This window comes from Phocoena sinus, chromosome 1 (assembly GCF_008692025.1).
Source record: "Phocoena sinus isolate mPhoSin1 chromosome 1, mPhoSin1.pri, whole genome shotgun sequence".
Lineage (NCBI taxonomy): Eukaryota > Metazoa > Chordata > Mammalia > Artiodactyla > Phocoenidae > Phocoena > Phocoena sinus.
This window is the reverse complement of record NC_045763.1, coordinates 51,147,570-51,169,050: the sequence shown is the minus strand read 5'-3', so window position 1 is coordinate 51,169,050 and position 21,481 is coordinate 51,147,570. Positions and strand designations below refer to the sequence as shown.

Here is a 21,481-nt window from a genome sequence, read left to right as displayed (position 1 = left end):
TAACCAAATTAGTTAATCCTTTCAAGACTGCTGCAATACCTTTGAATCATTTTGAAAATCAATTCTCACTGAAAAGTATAAATATGTGGAAGGTGGTTTATATTATGGATGTGTTTTGGTTTTACATTTTAATTAAATTACTACAAGTTTTTTTTCCATTTATCTGCTCACTCCTAAAAATTGAGACCCCAGACACATACCTCCAAAAATAAACCCAATTAGATAATCCTTTCAAAATAATGAAAATTAAACTATTTCTTTATATTTATTACTTGCTAAACTTTTATTTATATACCCAGGAATTGAGCCTCCTTTTAAAAATCTGAGGTCAAAATTGCTAAGTAATGCTTAGAACTAAATTATGAAAATACTACATATTATATCAATATTTATAGGAGGCAACAAAACTTAAGAGAAAATTATAGCTTAAAACATCAATTATAGCTTCGAATAGAAAGAACTGATTAATTCACAATAGAAGCAATGAGATAACAGAATAGATATTAAATAGTACAAACAAAATGAATCAAAGCCCAAAGTTGGTTCTCTGAAAAAGACTATTAAAACCAACAAACATGCTAAAGTTAAACAAAAAGATGTTATAAATAACCAGTAACTGAAATAGAAACAAAGCATTAAATAGAAAAATAAAAAGGATCACGGTAATAGAAACTTGCTAATTCATAAAAGAATTACTATTTGTCAATTTGTAGTTAAAAATATATAGAAGTTTTAACTTTCCATAAGAAAACATTTCTTACTTTCATTAAAAAAAAACAAAACAAAACAACAGAAACATTGAGACCTTTGACATTATCTATGAGAAATAAAAGCCTATGGAGAAGTACTGACTTGCCCTAGAAAAAAAACAGCCAGTTAATAATAGAGATGGACTAATATGAAAGTTTTCTGGTACCCAAACCCTTTTTTATGATAAACTATAGCTGATCTCATGTGTTTCATTTTTCTCCTTCCTGAATTGATTCTTACTGAATTTATCTTGTCTCATATGTTCTCTTCATTAGTTAGATAACACTGAATGTGTTTTCTAAGGTTCTGACTTAAAATGTTTTACCAACTTCAGCACCCAACATTCTTTTATGAAGGTGATGTCCTAAGGCCAATTTTGGATGAGCATGCAAAAAACATCAGCATCAAAAATGTCATCACCCAGGGCTTCCCTGGTGGTGCAGTGGTTGAGAGTCTGCCTGCCACTGCAGGGGACACAGGTTCATGTCCCGGTCCAGGAAGATGCCACATGCCGCGGAGCGGCTGGGCCCGTAAGCCATGGCCGCTGAGCCTGCGCGTCTGGAGCCTGTGCTCCGCAACGGGAGAGGCCACAACAGTGAGACGCCTGCACACCGCAAAAAAATAAAATAAAATGTCATCACCCAGACTGATGCAAGCCCCTCAAGGAAGTAGACCTTGGTCTGTTCAGTTCACATTTTATTCATTACATTCAACCAAAAATGTTCTTTTTGTACTCAGCAGGATATGGATCACTGTGTTCATATATACCAATATAGCACACCAATTCCATTTATATCGTCAGACTGCTTATCTTTATCTGGAGGATACTTTGGAAGCATTCTTCTAAAAAGAGCAGAATATCATCTGAAGAAGCCTGGAAGTAGCTGCATAATCATTTATGAAAATCTGAATCAACCTAAGGTTCTGTCTCTCACATGTTAAAGAGATAATGTATCAAATAAATAAGTACAATTTTTATTGAATATCCACTAAGTCCTAAGCATAGATTAAATTAACCTAATTAAAGTACATTTTAGTTAGCCACTGAATACGAATCTCAGAATCTAGGTACAGTTAGGATACTGAAGATTTATAGCTTTTTAATTACAGAGCTGTGCTCGAATTCAGATCTTCTGGCTTACATTTCAGTGTGCTTTCCACCAATCTACAATAGTACATTTTTATGCAATTTCCTATAGCAATGTAGGTTGTCTCTAGAAAGTAGATATCCTCAAATGATTGAAATTCACTTACCTTGCTTCTTTTCACAGTTGACAGCACAACCTAAAATAAGCTGGAGCAACCTCCCAAGCTCCACAGAATCTGAACATTCAGTTATTTGGTTTAAATCAGGGATAAGTTCTTCAGAAATCTGTTGTCCCAAAAACTGCAGTGTTGAAAATAAATTAGATCACTCATTTATGTAGGCTACAGAGAATTGACTACATTGAATTATTGCAAGGAAAATAAATTATAAATAGGTTCACGAAAAGACTCAGATAAATTAACAAATGATAAACCCACAATTACTGACTAAAACCAGTTAGTAAAGTTCAAGCAACCTCCCAAAATTTTGAGAACCAACCAAAAGCAACTAAAATGGTTTTATAACAAATATCCTTTACCCCACTGTCAGAGAGAGGAATTGTTTAAGAAGCCCCTGGCCTGATCTATTATGATAAAACATATGCCTTTCAATAAAAAAATAAACAGACTTAAGTCAAAGAAAATTCATAATATTTTGATACATATTCAATGAATAGAGAACCATAAAATAAACCAAATGAACAACAAATCTAATGGATTAATCTTTCCTGGCTCTATCTTTTTTTTTAAGATTGCTTTTTTCTTTTTTCTTTGGCTGTGCCATGCAGCTTGCAGGATCTTAATTCCCTGACCAGAGATTGAACTCAGGCCCTGGGAGAGAAAGTGCCACGTCCTAACCACTGGACTGCCAGGGAATTCCCAAGATTGTTTTTTACAAGAAACTAAAAAGTATTCTTGCCATTAAAAAAAACCAAAAAACTTCAAAATGAGTTTTAGGCATTAATGAATTGAAAAATTTTAGTTCTAGAATATTTTGGAAGAAACTACAAGTGCAATTGTATGAAAACTTTAAAAAGTAAAAACAAAATTCTTTAATGGCAAAACCAAACCAAAAACTTTTACACATTAAGCAATAAACTTTCTTATATCAAACAATCCTGCTAGAGAACTTCTTAAGATGCTGAATAAGAAAAACAAATCACTTGAATAATGCATTATCTAATGTGACTTTAATACTACTTTTATTTTGCATTTTTTCCCAATTCACTTGCACAAGCATAATTTCATAGTATGTCTTTGCTGTTATTTACATTGGAAAGAAATATCAAAACAACGCTTTAAATAGAAAAGTACTTTAATTTAGTTATAAGGTCTACTTTATAGCACTGCATAAAATCAAATTATATAAAGATGAAAGTAATTTTATTTGAGAAAAAATCAACTTAAAGAGTATCAATATAGAAACATTATTTTACAAATCAATATATTACTTTTTAGCCCCTTTACGTTAACAAAATTTGAGTGTTCTAAAAATGGAAAAATCATAATATATTTCAATTATGAATTATATACCAGTAAAATGTTATAAACAAAAAGCCAAGTCATTTTTCAGTGTCAATATAATTATCAGAGTATTTTATATTTAAACAAAGTCAAATGATTTTCATACCTCACTGTAATAACCCATAATTCCTTGAAGTACCTTCTTTAAATTACTAGCCTAATGGAGGAAAAAAAATAAATTATTTAATATTAACAATGAAATAAAATATATGTCAGGGTGAAATACAATAAAAACTTCCTGATAAAAATGACAACAAAAACATATATTAGAGTTCTATAAATACAAATACATGATTTTTAAACATCAAAGCTTTATTCAGAGTTTGATTATAGAAAAAACGTCTTCTTCCTTAGATAGTTGAACTAGAGTGATTGTATTTAGAGTGAGCCACAACAAACTCAAGTACCAACTTAAAAGATTTAGCTATGAGCATGTCCACCTTCAGTCATGAGTGAGTAACTGGATCTAGACTTACTCTCCACCACAAACAACTAGAAAACAGGATAAAATACAAGGAATATTGTTTTCAAGCTTTAGCCAAAAGACAATATAGAACTCTAATTTCTAAGAGAAGGAAAACAAAAAAGATGAGCCCTACACTAGTCTAAGATTTCTCTCTAGAGGCAATTTTCATACCATGGCACAGGGAGGTGGAAACAAAACAAAGCCTGATGTTCTTGTGGAGTTGAGAAGATAGACATCAGAAGTTCAGGAAGGTCGAGGTAGTTGGGATTTGCAGGGCAGATAAATGAAGAGGTGAGAGCTTTGGAAAGAAATCTCCATAGTAGTCCCTTTGACTCTTTGGCTGAATACTAATTTGCATGTGCATGGGTGAAACTCAATGAGATTAAACAAAAATAATTTCCAAGGAAACAACAATCTAGGGAACTATAAACTGAACAATTCCTTGAAGATTGCACAGGGCCGGAAACTGCTGAAATTCCCACCAGTCAGAGTGAAGAGATCATGATTATGCTAATACAGACAAGCATTCACTAAAAACCCCCAAAAGGTAACAGCTTAGTAGTGAGTCTAACCTAGCCATAGAGGAGAAAATAACTCTAGATCTGCCTTCCATCCCCCCAAACCCTGAAAAGATCAAACTGATTCACAAGTATCTTAACTGCCTGTAAGAACAAAGTCCAACACTCTTTAAAGGAATACAAAAAACCCAGCACTCAATAATAAAATTCACACTGTCTAGCGTCCAATAAAAAATTACTACACATGTGAAGAAGCAGGAGTATGTGAACTATAATTAGGAGAAAACTCAGTCAATAGAAACAAGCCTAAAATGAGAGATGAAAGAATTAGAAGATAAAAAAGTTAAAACTGTTTGTTTAAAAATGTTCAAGGGGGGCTTCCCTGGTGGCACAGTGGTTAAGAATCCGCCCACCAATGCAAGGGACACAGGTTCAAGCCCTGGTCCGGGAAGATCCTACATGTCGCAGAGCAACTAAGCCCGTGCGCCACAACTACTGAGCCTGTGCTCTAGAGCCCGCGTGCCTAGAGCCTGTGCTCCGCAACAAGAGAAGCCACCGCAATGAGAAGTCCGCACACCGCAACGAAGAGTAGCCCCCACTCGCCGCAACTAGAGAAAGCCCACGCGCAGCAATGAAGACCCAGCGCAGCCAAAAATTAAAAAAAAAAAAAAGTTCAAGGATTTAAATAAGAGGAATATAAGAAAATAAATATTTTTTTTTAAAAAAAAGAACAAAATAAAGAGATTGTCAATGGATAAAAAAGCAAGACCTAACTATTAGGTGACTACATCACTTTCAATATAAATACACAGAGAGACTAAAGAAGAGAAAAAGATATAATAGGCAAAAATAATCTTTAAAAAACAGGAGTGGTACATCAGTATCAGACAAAGTAGACTTCCAAAAAAGAAATATTACCAGGGATAAAAATAAGTCATTTTATAATGATAAGTAGATTCATTCAACAAGAAGACATAAAAAATTAATGTATATAAACCAAATAACACAGATTCAAATTACATGATTAAAAAATTAGAATTGAAAGGAGAAATTGACAAATCCACAATCATCATTAGAGATCTGAGGACTCCTCCCCCCTTAACTGATAGAATAATCAGACAGAAAATCAATAAAGATATAAAAGTAAACAGTACTATCAACAAAGCTGTAATAATCCATATTTGTAGGACTGTAAAATACATGTTGTTTTCAAGTGCACATGGAATATTCACCAAGACAGACCATATATTAGGTCATAAAATAAGTCTTAGTAAATGTAAAAGAATTCAGAGTATGTTCTCAAAACAAAATGGAATTAAATTAGAAATTAATAAATAAAAGAAAGATATGTAGAAAATCCTCAAATATTTAGAATTTGAAATACCTACTTCTAATCTACCCAGGGGTCAAAAGAAAAATCACAAGGGAAATTACCAAATATTTTGATCTAAATGAAAATAAGAACACAGTATGTTAAAATGTGTGGGATGTGGCTAAGGCAATGCTTACTACTAGGGAAAAGTGCTTAAAGCTGATGACTTAAGCTTTCACCTTAAGAAGCAAGAAAAAGAGCAGATGTTAAGAAGAAAGGAAATAACAAAGAAGAGACAGGAAATCCAGAAAACAAAAGCTAGTTCTTTTCAAAAAACATTTTTTTTAATTGAAAAACATCAAGCCAGATTTATCAAGGAAGAAAATATAAAAGACATAAATTACCAATATTAGAGAAGAACAGAAACAATGCAACATCCATCAACAGGTGAATGGCTAAGCAAATTGTGGTACATCAGTGTAATGAAATACTACTCAGCAAAAAAAAAGAAATAACTACTAATACAGGCAACATGGATGAGTCTCAAAAACAATACATGAGTAAAAGAATACCAAAGAGTTCATAATATCTGATTCCATTTATATGGAGCTCCAGAAATTAAACCTATACTGACTGAAAGCAGACCTGTGGCCACCCAGGGCCAAGTCAAGAGTGAGGATTAACTGGGAAGGGGCATATGTTCCTGTTTTTGCTTAATGGAAACGTTCTATATCTAACTATGATGGTATAAGAACATACACAAGTGTCAAAACTCAAACTATACACAATAAAATGTATCCTTCAGTTAATTTAAAAAATAAGATTTAGTTGAGCTTAGTGCTAATTTCAGACCACTGTTTGGATCAAGTACTTCTAGCATTCATTCTACATACCTTTATTCGCCAGTTGTCACCGATATCCTCTTTAATTCGGCTTAACCAAGATTCATTGAACCAAGCTACATCACTACAACAAAAATACAAATGTTGAACATTAAAATGATTTTATTTCATGAAAAATACCAAATTTAATCAACAGATTCAAAGTTATTTTCCACCTTAAAGCCTGTCCTTAATAAGAATAGTAAATATTATTTAAAATGAACCCACTGAACTTTTTGTTATTCCTAAGGGTTTCTTTTGGAATTTCTCATAGTAAATTAATTAAGTCATTAACATCTTCAATTTAACAAACATTTACTAAATATCTCATACTAGGCACCCTGGTAGGTAGATGTAAAAGTCCCAATCCTAAAGGGAAAAAAAAGGAAAACATTTTAACGTGTCTACTATGTATCAAGCACTGTGCTTGATGTTTTTTCATATTACTTCATTTAAATATCATAGTAACTTGGCAAAGCATCCATTATCCCCAATCTTACTCCTCAGTGAACTGAGAATAAGACAATAATTTTCCCCAAGTGACACTAGTACATGGCAAAGTTTAGTATTAAGTCCGATATTGACATTGAAGGCCAAGACAAAGAACTGCTATATCAAATTTTTATGTATTCAATAAGGCCTTGAAGAATAACACCCGATTATAAATAGTGAACTACAATAATAGATTATATTCTTTTTTTTTTTTTTTTTTGCGGTACGCTGGCCTCTCACTGTTGTGGCCTCTCCCGTTGCGGAGCACAGGCTCCGGAGGCGCAGGCTCAGCGGCCATGGCTCACGGGCCCAGCCACTCCGCAGCAAGTGGGATCCTCCTGGACCGGGGCACGAACACGTATCCCCTGCATCGGCAGGTGGACTCTCAACCACTGCGCCACCAGGGAAGCCCAATAGATTACATTCTAAACAAATACTTGGATGCTTGCTGTGAGTAAGAGTAAAATGAAGATGAATAATTTATTATCCTGACTCTTAGAGAAATATCTAATAAAGGGAGAAAGTAAAGAGCACAAATAACTATACTCAAAGGAGAATGTGATAAATGCTTTAAGGAGTAAACAAACACCAAGAAATTACAGAATGTTAGTACTAGAAGAGGTCTTACCTAAATTTTTACTTTACAGATAAGCCAACTAAAGTGAGGGTAGAAATTAAAGAGGTTATTTCCAAGGCGGTATCCTGAATTTAAAGATGCAAAGCTGAAAACAGTGCCTAGTTTTTCAGCAATCATTCTGCCTCAGATGTGCTAAAACAGATGTCACTTCTGACTACAGTAACCAGAAATGGCTTCACCATTTTCAATTCATTCTTTGGAATTTGTAACCATTTTCTTTTGAGCAAATTAATGTTAATTATTTTCGACTTTTCTCAGATGCTAAGGCTATAATTACCAAAATAACTTGGCTAAGTGTGTAAATGGTATATTTCTAACCAGGTATTTACCTGAAAAGACTAAATTTATTTAGTTAATGAGTCAAAACTCTCAAAGTAAATTTACTTTCTTTTGACATCAGTTTAAGTTGAAGAGGTATGCCAGTTGCAATGGTTAATTTTATGTGTCAATTTGGCAGGGCCCCAGTACCCATATATTTGGTCAAACATGCTTGGATGTTGTAGTGAAGATGTATTTTAGATGAGATTAACATGTAAATCAGTAGACTCTGAGTAAAGCTAATTACCCTCCATAATATAGTTGGGCCTCATCCAATCAGCTGAAGGCCTTAAGAAAATGACTCACCTCCCCTGAGAAAGAGTAAATTCTGCCAGTAGACTGCCTGTCAACTCTAGCTGCAACATCAACTCCTCCCTAGATCTCCAGCCTGCTGGTCTACCTACTCTGTGGGTTTTGGAGTTGCCAGCCTGCAAAATCACGTGAGCCAATTCTTAAATTTCTCTCTCATCCTGTGTGTGTGTGTGTGTGTGTGTGTGTGTGTGTGTGTGTGTGTGCATATACACATGCATATATATACATATCTTATTGGTTCTATTTCTTTGGAGAACCCTGACTACCTACTACACTTGTCTTCTGACCCTAAAAAAAAATCTTCATATATGATTCTATAATTCTATAATTCCATTGTAATTAGCTTTAGAAAATGGATCTAGAGATAACCTCTTCCAGTGTTTCCTCCTTTTGCCTTGCATTCCTACTTGTCTTCCTTCCCATCTCAAATCAGCTTTAGCCCTATGTCTTAGAGTATGCTCAGGCTGCTACAGCAAAATACCACTAGATGGCTTAAACAACAGAAATTTATTCCTCACAGTTCTGGAGGTCGGAAGTCCAAAATCAAGATGCTAGCAAGGTAGGTTTCATTCTGAGATCTCTAGTTGCTACCGTCTTGCTGTGTGCTCACATGACCTCTTTTTTGTATGTTTATAGACAGAGAGTGAGCTCTCTGAATTGTCTTCTTATAAGGAGTTCAATCCTACTGGATCATGTCTCCCCACTTTTATGACCTCATTTAACTTTAATTACTTCTGTATAGATCCCATCTCCAATATAGTTAAACTGGGGGTTTGGGCTTCAACAGGAATTTTAAAGGGACACAAACATTCAGTCCATAATACCCTAACTGAGAAATACTTTCTAACTTCTCCATAGAAATCTAACTCTTGTTCTCTTATAAACAAATCCATCCTTCTCAAACAATTATAATTGCAGCCAATCTTTCCCACTATTAAACTTTATATCCAATCTCAGAACATTCAGGACATATCCTTCTTTTACGTTTTTGCACTGCCACATCTACATGCTTTAACTAGACTCTTGGCCCCAACAATTAGCTCCTTTTTTCTAGTATTTCCCAGAACTTCAATGAAACTTAAGAGACACCAAATAAGAAGGGAACACAAGAATAAGGAAGTGAAATGTGATCTTAACTGTTTTCTAATAAAACTAAGTAAGAAACACTACAGGATTATTTTTTAACTCCACCCATGGTATTTGTCTTCACAATTCTACCAACTAAACATAGGTAGTAATTAACACCTACTGGTTACTAGACACAACATAGCTGTGTTGCTTCAGTGGACACCCTGACACCATTCTTCGTAAATAATCAAAAGGCCTTGTGTGCTTAGCACATCAAATTGTGATCTGTACTTTGGACATGCACATCTGGCCTCTCATTTATTAAGACTCCAAAGTAAAAGTCTATCAGGAGGGGTTCAACATACTAGGCTGAAATGATTACAGTTCACTGAGGGCACTGGCTTGAGTCAGGCCAAAGTGATAAAAATATGGGCTTTGCAATTTTACTCATTATTTGACTTACTGAAGTCATTTCACCTTTATAAACCTCTGTTTCCTCACCTATAAACTGAGGATAAAAATAATGCCTACCTCACAAAACAGTAATAAATATTAAATGAAATACCATATGTATAGGGTATAGAACAATGTCTTACATTTAGTAAATACTCATATGTTGGCTTTCATGATTTATTATTTTAAATGCTCAAATATCTGCTGAATGAATGAACAAGTAAGTACATGATCTTGAGGTCTCTGGATATTCTACATTCTGTCTCATTCTTCTCCCTCTCATAAAAATGTCTAGTCAAAGACAATAGAAAAAAACAGAGAAATTATCTGGTGCTTAAAGTGACAAAGCTAAAAAGTAGCATACACTATTTATAGCTGTTATGGGTTGAATTATGTCCCCAAAAAAGATGTGTTCAAGGCTTAACCCCCGCTACCTGTGAATGTAACCTTATTCGGAAATAGTGTCTTTGCAGATGTAATCAAGTTAAGATGAGGTCACACTAAATTAGGGTGGACCCTAATCCATTATGACTGGTGTCCTTCTAAGAGGAGAAGAGACACAGAGGGAAGACAGCCGTGTGAAGACGGAAACAAAGATTGAAGTTATGATGCCTCAAACTAAGGGATGCCTGGGGCTACCAAGGACTAGAAACAGCAAGGCAGGATCCTGACCTAGAGGTTTTGAAGGGAGCACGGTTCATCCAATACCTTGATATAGGACTTCTAACCTCCTGAACTCTTAAAGAACAAATTTTTGTTGTTTTAAGCCACCTAATCTGTGGCACTGTTATGGAAACCATGGGAAATGAATACAGTTGTAGTTATAATTTTCCCCTCACGTGTCTTTAAAATAACAACAGTTTCTGCATTTAAAAAAGAGATATATATTATGTATTAAGACTTAAGAAAACAATTAAAGAACTGTAGAATCCTAGCAACAATTCCATGGCTCACCATGTCTAAGTCATATACTTTGGGAATTGATTCTTTTTTTTTTTTTTTTTTTTTGCGGTACGCAGGCCTCTCACTGTCGTGGCCTCTCCCGTTGCGGAGCACAGGCTCCGGACGCACAGGCTCAGCGGCCATGGCTCATGGGCCCAGCCGCTCCGTGGCATGTGGGATCTTCCCAGACCGGGGCACGAACCTGTGTCCCCTGCAGTGGCAGGCAGACTCTCAACCACTGCGCCACCAGGGAAGCCCTGGGAATTGATTTTTAAGATTTTATTATTTAGAAGCATACCTGCCTCAGGTAACTAATGAAAGAATTATTCATTAGATTTTGCTACTTCCTTAAAAAGCAAATTTTTCCTTCTCATTTTCAGTAACAACTTTGATGTGAGTCACAACAGCCATCAACGCAATACATAATAAATTGGAACATATATAAAGTGCTTTGAAGTGTTCAAAGAAATAAGGTAAAATTTGCTTTTTTTAGCAGGAATATTATAAACTGACCCAACTAGGGGAAAATGTATGCTATAAGTTTCACTGTCTGGATCCAGACTTCTGAAAAGCTTACAGAAGAGGAAGGGGGTTCAAAAAGAAAAATAAATTTAAATTGGCTCTTATACTATAAAGAGGTGTAGACATCTAAGTACATGCAAAAACAGACAAATGAAACAAAAAAGGGGTTTAGGCCCAATTTTAGGTCACTATCATTTGTTTTATGAAGAATGAGAGCTTTCTGATTGGTTGGCTATTTTATTATTCCTGCAGAAAAGCTATTAGAAGACAGTAAGAGACAAAAGAGAGAATAAAAAAAGAAAAATCAGAGAGACAGAGGATCAGCAGTAAAAACAGAATCCAACACATTATGTAAGAATGAGTTGGTGATAAAGGATACGGTTTAACTAAAATTGACCTGACCCTACTCTAAACATCAGGTACAGTGCTAGCATACAGGAGGTCAAAGAGCCATATGTATCACCATATAATAGTAAAAACAGGTCTCATCTACTCTGTTGTGGTGTAAAGCTATTAAAGACACTTCAGTACATATAAATGACATCTTTGGATGGCACTGTTGAAGTGAGTGAATGCTCACCGGCCTTACACCTATACCAAAACAACGTAGCTGCGTCTACACCAACACGCACAAGAATGAGAAAAGGCCAGGTCGTATGTTCTAATGACAAAAAATGACGACTTTCCCAAATCATCAAGAAAGGACCATATTCAGAATTCTTAGTTCTGACCAATTAAATCACTTTGAAACCAATTAGGGTATAAATAAATAATTAAGAAACATTTTTAAGAAAGCAGGGGAGTAAGGCATATTTTAGAATGACTGCCAAAAAAAAATGTTAACATACTAAATTTATCTTTTAAAGTGTTAATCTTGAGTTAACCATAAAATCTGTCTATTCAAATTAGAACATTTTGAAGATTCCAAGTAACTAAGATTATGATATTGTTTGAAGTTGTTTTTCTAAGAGTGGTAAAGAATTTTTTCTAATCCATCTACAGAGTTTTTCAATGTCAATCATAAAAAACCTTTACAAAATGATGGCAATAATTAAATAATTTCTGATATATAAAACCATGTAGCAGAAATAGGAGTCTGGTGTCATTGAAGATATATTACCATGAAAGTAAGCTAATACAAAATCGGTATGACTATTAACTAATAAATTATGACCACAGGGCTTCCCAGGTGGCACAGTGGTTAAGAATCCACCTGCCAATGCAGGGGACACGGGTTTGAGCCCTGGCTGGGGAAGATCCCACATGCCGTGGAGTAACTAAGCCCATGCGCCACAACTACTGAGCCCATGTGCCACAACTATTGAAGCCCGTGTGCCTAGAGCCCATGTTCTGCAACAAGAGAAGCCATGACAATGAGAAGCCCGCGCACCGCAACAAACAGTAGCCCCTGCTTGCCGCAACTAGAGAAAGCCCGGGCACAGCAACAAAGAGCCAACACAGCCAAAAAAAATTAATTAATTAATTAATTAAAAAAAAATTATGACTACAGAATAGGCCCTGTACAGAAGAGTACAACTCATATTGTAGATATTATAACCCTAATCCTTATACAATGTTTGGCAAAAATTACGAAATAATGGATTTAGGAACTTTTGATATTGTATAATTATATAAAAGGGGCCCAACCCAAACAGAATCACTTTATTGGTTAAGGTACCCAGCATTTGTGACTTAAAATGTCATTTACACAACATTTCATTATTGGTGGATTCATACAGTTATGATTATTAATTCAATATAGATTTTAAATTAATATTTTTTCCAAATCCAGTATTTCCTGCTTCAATTATCTCAAAAATAATAATCCCCATGTATTGATATCTTAAGATGACAACAGAATAACTGAAGGAAACATTACAGTATAAGAAATTATATCACTCATTTAACCTATTTCTTTCTCAGTAACTATAACTTGTGAACATGACCAGAACAAGTTTAAAATTAACATCTCTTGACTAGATAAGAACCCTGATTGCTCATTTAATTAAGATGTATCTCTATGAACAAGCAAGAAATAATCAGGTGGTAAAATTTTTTGTTCCTTACATGCAAGAATGCCTTGGCAAAATATACCTGTCATCACTGGAAAGGATAAAGTTTCAATAACCTTTAGAATACAAGTCTAAATTTTCTTCCTTGAAATTGGGTTTACAATTATTTCAGGAAGAGTGTGGAACACTACTTACATTTGATGAAGAACTTGTGCCATGGCAACTCCATTAGTCAGCTGTTTCACATCCTGACAAGGTGCAGCAGTATTGAATGTCTGCAGCTAAAATGACATACAGCAAGTTATTTAACTGCTTTACTCCCCTCCCCCGTCAATTTATATACATGAATGAACACTAGAAAGAAAACTGTTTTGTTTAAATAGACCCTGCCAAACAAATGAAATTATACTCATATGTTTCTATGACTGTTATATTTTTATAAGAATACTTAACATTTCATAAAATCATTACCATACCTAATAGTCAAACGTATTGATGTCATGTATGAAGTACTTCAGAATTTCTGAAAAACACGTGTAGAACTCTTAAGATAGTAATAGTCTGTGTTTTGTCAATTTTTAGGAGAATAACATCAGGAAAAGAATTTTAAGATAACCTAACATCTGCAAGTTAAAATTTCACTCATATCATTTGGTAGGAAAACAAAAGCTAGAAATGTCAAGTCTAAAACTACCTAGTTAATCAATAAGCTCTAAATAAGGCAGGACTTCTGCCTGTTACCAAGTTACCCTTAGAGCATGAACAGTCCAGGGCCCACCAATCACGTCAAGTTGTATCTATCTAGTTTGGCTTTAGATGCTACTAACTTTTCAAATCTCTGTGTATTAAACATTCATGTACATTTTAAAAATAGAAGTGAAACAGTGGCAACTCTTCCTAATAAGCAAATACAAGATAGAGGAATTTTTTTAAAGTAAATTGCAACAGAGCTCAATGGATTATATACTTTCTCGAAATCTAATCTCAATCCATAAATATCTTAAATTAAATACACTATGATTCTCTATTCCCTCACATATTCATCTCCTTTACTATTCAATTATAATTCCTTAGTTTACCACCATAATACACCTTTAGTGGTTGTTGTATTTTGAGATTCTACAAATCTGTCTCCATTATCCTTATACAAAGTGGAAGAATGACACAAACTACGTAAATCTAGCCACAGTTACTTTCAAAGCACAAAGATAAAGATACTTTACTGAGCTTCTACTCTACGTAGGGCACTGTAGTATAGGAAGGAGTTACAAGGGAAAAACACCAGGTTTTCACTCTCAAGTAGCTTCAATCCAGAGTTAAGGAGAGGAGAAAAAGACACAAATCATTTGCAGAAGATGTCACTTCTAGTCTCATGACTGCAGTATGCACAAAATGTTCCAAACTAACCTAATTAGGGCTTGTATTTATTAAAGACTTCTTAAAGACTTATTTATTAAAGACTTCTTAGAGATGATTCCAATGGATGATCCTGAGTAAAGAAAGGGCCAGGGGAAGGAAACTTCAGGAAATAGCAACATGATAAAAGCACAAGTACAAGAAAAGACATGGTATTTTTAGGTAACATGCAGTTCAGTATTGCTGGATTTCTCTGCATGTTCAGTTGTTAAGGGAGACAACCAAGGGGGTAAAAAACAGGCATGCGTCAGAACTCGGGGTCATGGCAAGAAACTTGGAATTATCCTTAATGGTATTATCTATATCATGGGGAAACAGTAGAATAGTTTCTACCTCACAAGTTGGTTGTGAGAATTAAATAAATTAGCAAACACAGTGTACTCAGATCAGTGCCTGGCACGTGGTACAAACTCAACAGCTGTTAGCACATTAGCTATGAGTCAGGGTTTCTCAAAGTGTGGCATCTAAGAACAATATGTAACAGAATCTCCAGACAAACTAAATCAGAAAATCCCCAAGTGATTCTTATGTACATCAGTTCTTTAGAACCATTGCTCTGGATGATGAAGAATCACTAAAGAGTAACAAGGGGCTTCCCTGGTGGCGCAGTGGTTGGGAGTCCGCCTGCCGATGCAGGGGACGCGGGTTTGTGCCCCGGTCCGGGAGGATCCCACATGCCGCGGAGCGGCTGGGCCCGTGAGCCATGGCCGCTGGGCCTGCGCGGCCGGAGCCTGTGCTCCGCGGCGGGAGAGGCCACAGCAGTGAGAGGCCCACGTACCGCAAAAAAAAAAAAAAAAAAAAAAGAGTAACAAGGAAGAGACATCTTTAGTATGTTTTGGATAGTAGCAAGAGTGACACAGAGAATGGGAGAGAGTAGCTTTATGCTTGCTCAGTTAGAAGGCTCCTGCAATGGTCTTTTTGACAACATGGAATGCTAAGATTAGTTAGGGTAATGCTGACTAACAGGACAGCGTGAATTCATGGAATATTTAAATTATAAAATAAGAAGGATTTTGCAGTTGGGTGGATGTACAAGGAAGAAAAACCCCAGGGTTTAGGGCATCTTTAAAAGGAAGATAATCATATACGTTCAGGTAAAATGTGGCTCCCACTTCTCAACCCTTCCTACTTACACATTACATCATTAAGTTTCTACAAAATGGATATGATTAGTGATTTTAAGAAGGCAATTTCATGAGACACAGAATATTAGGCAAAATAGTAAAGAAATATGTAAAAGGAGTAAATACACTGAGTGCCTCATGGCCCACCACGCCCAGATTAAGATCAATTTCTTCTTTTTACAGCCATGAAAAGTATTTCTTGGAAGCTCTTAAACTAGTTGCAAAATAAATTAGATAACAGAGAACGTCACTTCATTTGGCTAAATTGAAAGACTTTATAACCAAGAAGTGTGAATAAATTATAAAGCTCAGTGAGGGGAGTGAAGCCACAGAAGTGGGACAAAAGAAAATGTACCCTTTCAGACTACTCTTCATAGAGGTGAAGATGCAAAAGTCTTTTGGTGAGTGACCCAAAAAGGACAAACAGGGCTTCCATCACTAAACACAGTGCTCTGGCAAATAGCATCTTACTTTCTTCTTTATTTTTAAATAAAGCAAACAATCAGAAATGTGGAAATGCTGTTCCTGAACTGCTTCAATATAAACGTCAAAGAAATCAAGGAAGAAAAGGGGTTTTCACCACTGACACCCAACAAAAACTCAACTTTGGGTCAACTCTATTCTCAAATTATTCTCAAATTCTCTTCCGTCAGCTGCTCATTTCAGAAAGAGAATCACTGCTCTGAGTTTTAAGATCTTCATAAAAATGATTCAGCCTTTTTTTTTCTTTTTTGTAACTTGGGCATACATTCGGTATTAGTTTTTCATTCACCGGCATGTTGAAGGCAAAGAATGAAAGAACCAAGTAAACCATTAAGGAAAGCCTGGTCCAGCACTCTAATTTTATTGAAGAAATTAAAGTCCAAAGATTTAAAATTTTCAAATGTCACAGAGCCAAAAGGCAGAATTAAATTTGTCTTCACACACGTACTTCAAACTCTCTCTACCATGTAAATGATGCCCAAATTTATCCTTCAGCCCTCAATTTTTTGCTGAGTAGCAGTATAACATTTCTAAGAACTAATTATTTTAAGGTGAGCTCCAAATCATAAAATATAACTTTTAAAGAACTGCCAAAACAGGCATCTCTTCACCTAACCAACTTTTTTTGATGACCTCTCTGTTAAGGATGGTTCTATTGTCCTAGAACAATGTCCAGTACTGAAAGAACACAGTTTACTACCAGCTATCTTCTCACTTCCATTATAACGGGTTTTTTTTTTTTTTTTTTTTTGCGGTACGCGGGCCTCTCACTGTTGTGGCCTCTCCCGTTGCGGAGCACAGGCTCCGGACGCGCAGGCTCAGCGGCCATGGCTAACGGGCTCAGCCGCTCCCCGGCATGTGGGATCTTCCCGGACCGGGGCACAAACCCGCGTCCCCTGCATTGGCAGGCGGACTCTCAACCACTGCGCCACCAGGGAAGTCCCATCATAACGTTTTTTAAATCTTATATCTCCTACAACTTCCCCTCAACACGTAACATTACTTAGCTTGGCAGGGAGCACATTCATTAAGAGTCCAGGGATATCATGACAAAGGTGTCTTCCATTACCTTCTTTCAATCTATCCTCAAAGAAGACTATTACATTACTGCTAGAAGTTCTTCCCTGTGTCTGGAAAACTCATTTCTCTTGATTTCTACTTGTTGAAATTCATCAATCCTCTAGGAAATAGTTAAAAATTTATCCTAGGTATCTACAAAAACCTATATACTTAGTGGTGAATAACGAACGGTGAAATACTAGTCTCTGATGTCAGGACCAAGACAAGGATATTTACTATCATCACTTTGATTCAATGTTGTACTGCAGATCCTAGTCAGTTTTTGTTTCTGGGAATAAAGCAGAAAACAGGTCAGACAAGAGCTCTGACCCCAAAGTGCAAACGAGATGACTTCAGAAAATGTTAAGTGTTACAGACACAACAAAAAGGGGTTAACAGGTTACAATGGGATAGGAGTAGGAGACAGGTAGGTCACTCACTGTCACAGACTGTCTCTGAAAGATGACAAGAGACCCAGGAACTGAATGGTGAGAAGTCAGCCAGCCATTGGAAGAACCAGAAGGAGGATATTTTAGGAAGAGGGAAGAGAAGTTAAAAAGCCCTGATGCATTAAAAAAAAAAAAAAAAGAGCTTGACTTCAAGAAACAGAAAGTCAACACAGCATGGTGGGCACGGAGGAGTGTGGCATGAGACCAGTTTTCAGAAAGTTGGGGAGGTGAGGTAAGACCAACTATGCAGTAGCTGACAAACAGCAAAGTTCACTGGGAATCATCCAGAGAGGTAAAGAAAAGCCTAGAGGCAGGAACCTAAGAAACTAAGGCAGAAGATAATTTCACAAAGGAGCCATCAATTAAGATAAGGATAATATAATAGTTCCCAGTCTGCCAATCCCAGTACGTGAAGGCCTTAGAGAAAAGAGCTCAAGTGCAATGGGCTGAGGAGTAAATAGAAGCTCAAGAAGTATAAAGGATGAGTACTTAAAAATACAAGAAATATGACTGTGAAGGAAGAGGGGGAATACAGTGTAGCTTTAATAGGGAGTGATGGCTCTTTTTCTTTTTAAGAGAGGGAAGATTTGAGCAAGTTTACATGTAGAGAGGAAAGAGCTAATGGAAAGGAAAAAAATAAATACCAAAAGGGGATAAATGACAGAGCAAAGTTTTACAAGAGGTGAAAGAGGTGGATCTAGAGCCAGAGCCAAAGATAAGGAGGAGGTCGTTTTCCTGATGGGGAGAAGGTTTGGGGCTCAAACAGGGTACTGATAAAGGTTTGCAAGGAGAAGTAAGAGAGGAACTGTGTGGTTCTTCTTAATCATAAAGCTGGGCAGTATACGGGAACAGGAGAATTTGGCTGTAGCAGCATTTGAGAGGCAACAGTCTGCACGTTAATTCCATTTTCTCCATAGTGTTTCAGCAGCCTGAGAGAGAACTGGAGAAGCAAACAACCAGTTATACTCTGTCACCTATGATTCCTTATCTTTCCTTATTATTATAAATAATATTTTTACATGGGACTTCCCTGGCGGTCCAGTGCTTAAGACTGTGCTCCCAATGCAGGGGGCACGGGTTCGATCCCTTGTGCGGGGGAACTAAGATTCAACATGCCACATGGTGCAGCCAGAAAAATAAAAGTAAATATAAATAAATAATATTTTTACAGTGTTTAAGGAATTTTGCCTTCCATTATAAAAAATACACAGCTCTGCCTACCACATCAATTAAAACTGAAAATTCTTTGATTATGCTTGATATCTCTCTTCCTCAGTGTCTTATAAAAAGTAGGAACTTCACTATTTATTAATACTGATTAAAACAATGGATACAGTCACAAAATATTTTAAATTTTGAAATACAATTCAAGAAAATCCTATACTTCACCACCAACTCTCATGGAAGTCAATGACATCATAAAGACTAAGTTTACTAGGTAAGTCATGTTTAGAGCAACAATGCAACAGATTAGGATACACCCTTTAATTAGTCACTTGTTTAATAGAACACATCATTAGAAGTAATGTTGTCTTGTTTCATGACAGCCTTAAACATGGTATCTAAATCCCAATACTTCTTTTTTTTTTTTTTTTTTTTTTTTTTTTTTTGCGGTACGCGGGCCTCTCACTGTTGCGGCCCCTCCCGTTGCGGAGCACAGGCTCTGGACGCGCAGGCTCAGCGGCCATGGCTCACGGGCCCAGCCTTTCCGCGGCATGTGGGATCTTCCCGGACCGGGACACGAACCCGTGTCCCCTGCATCGGCAGGCGGACTCTCATCCACTGCGCCACCAGGGAAGCACTCCCAATACTTCTTTTAAGTGAAAATACAGATGAACACTTTGCTAATTGCTTTTAACTCAGAAACTCCAGATGCTTGCATTCTACTTAAAGCAAAAGCTGTTAACCTTCTAAGTGTAAAGGTTGCTTTACATTATGGTTATTTCCAATAAACTTCACACATTGTCAGAAACCTTCCCTAATTTCTCATTCTTTTGAATTACATGCATTGAGAGATAGACAGGGAATCTCATCAACCAATTACCGCCTCCTAATCCAGTCTGTTTACATTCCATTCTGCACACAGTCCCCTACACAAAACTAAACAACTGGTTTAGGGATGAGCATCACTGACAGCACCTTGTGGACCATCGAGCATCAACCTTGCCCAATGTGGGTTAGAAGCCACACCTGAATGTCAGCTCTCTGATAGCTGAGCACCTCCAAAAGGTGACAGAGACATTGTTTTGCTGGCGGAAATAGTGCGGACAGATCCTGCCCGTCCAAACCCAACAAATTAACAGAAATACTAAACGCGGATAAAGTGCAAATGAAAATGCCACGTTCTTTTCTTTAAGGAAAATGCTTGTCCATTGGAAGGGGAGGGGAACCAGTGAGAAAAAGGGAATACAAGCCCCCATCCCTAACATATCTTCTGATCCACGCAGGAAATACGTGGAAACATCTCTTCCAAGCGGCTTCTACAAACATGGATGTCCTGGGGTCAGGGAGAAGCAATGATCCACTAACTAAAACCACCTCTTGGTCACCTGTGTCCAAGTAGAGGAAGGTGCTTGCAGTGGGAGGGAGGTTTCAGCGGGGGTCTTCACTCCCAAGTGGCACAAAGGTCACTATGGTAAGACTGTTCAGCAGACGGAAGGCAAGGGTGTCGGTGGCCCAGAAAGTCTAGGGCTTGGGCGCAGGGCAGGGGCAAAAAATGGGAGAGCGGGGAGTAAAGGGATGGACGCTTGGCTCCCGCCACAGCTGTTCGGAGCACGACCAGGGCGGTAAGACAAGCCTCCTCCGTCCCGCCCCCCAGAGCTCCCTTTACCCTTCTCCCGCCCTCAAAGACATAAACACACGCACACTCACTCACGGACGCACACCTGCCCCGCGACCCGCAGGTGGCACTCTCGCGGTCAAGGGCGACGGGAGGCGCGGAGGGCAATGCGCGGAGTCCGGGGCGCAGGTGGCCCCCGCTACGGCGCAGGTGGTCCCCGCTGCTCCGCAGGCTAACCTGAGAGGTGCCAGTGACCAGGCAGCCCCCAGGACCTCTCCGCGGTCTCCCGGCCCCCCTCGCCCCCTGGTACTCACCCAGATGATGAGGCTGTCGCACAGTGGCAGCTCGGACTGCGGAAGCGGCTGCGTCTCTTCCATGGCCGGGACTGCCGTCAACTACACCGCTGACACCAAAACCTCCCTCCTCCCCGCGCTCCGCCAGGCGCCGGTGTCGAGGACCTGCTCGCCCGTCAGGAAAGCTCGGTAGCCAGGCCCAGCGACCGCGCCGCTCACGCGCGAAGCCTCGCGCTGCCGACGTCGCCGGCGTAACCCCCTCCTCGCCGCTGCCCCTGCCCCGCCCCGCAGTTCGCCCCCTCCCCCGTCTGGCACAGGCCGCGCTGCTCGGCACCTGAGCCCCGCCCCCTCCCCTCCCTTCCCCTCCCCGCCGTCCTTCCACCCCTCCTTCCCACTCCGGCACACCTCTCCCCTCTGCACTGAGTGACCTGGGCGCGCACCAGTCACAAAGAAGATAGGTGCCGGAGGGGGACGGGTGAGGCGGGGAGGGGGCGGGAAGAGCGGGAATAGGTTGAGCAGGAGGGATTGCTGATTGGACACGCCCTCTTGGGCTTCGACCAATCAACGTGAGACAAGACTGTGCCT

General features: G+C 38.0%; 1 protein-coding gene across 2 annotated transcripts in view; it reads right to left on the bottom strand.

Annotated features, from left to right (window-relative positions):
• Nucleotides 1-21,112, bottom strand: part of HOOK1 (hook microtubule tethering protein 1) — a 65,420-nt gene extending 44,308 nt beyond the window's left edge. Inside the window, exons 1-6 of one of the 2 annotated variants that reach the window (XM_032653020.1) lie at nt 20,918-20,999; nt 13,770-13,816; nt 13,489-13,574; nt 6,550-6,622; nt 3,467-3,517; nt 2,005-2,137 (exon numbers count right to left, since the gene is read on the bottom strand). In XM_032653020.1, the coding sequence (XP_032508911.1) occupies nt 2,005-2,137; nt 3,467-3,517; nt 6,550-6,622; nt 13,489-13,511 (280 nt within the window). In that variant the 5' untranslated portion in view covers nt 13,512-13,574; nt 13,770-13,816; nt 20,918-20,999. Of the gene's footprint in view, nt 1-2,004; nt 2,138-3,466; nt 3,518-6,549; nt 6,623-13,488; nt 13,575-13,769; nt 13,817-20,917 lie in introns of both variants that reach the window. The other variant, XM_032653012.1, reaches the window with a different exon arrangement.
• Between the last annotated feature and the right edge of the window lie 369 nt (nt 21,113-21,481).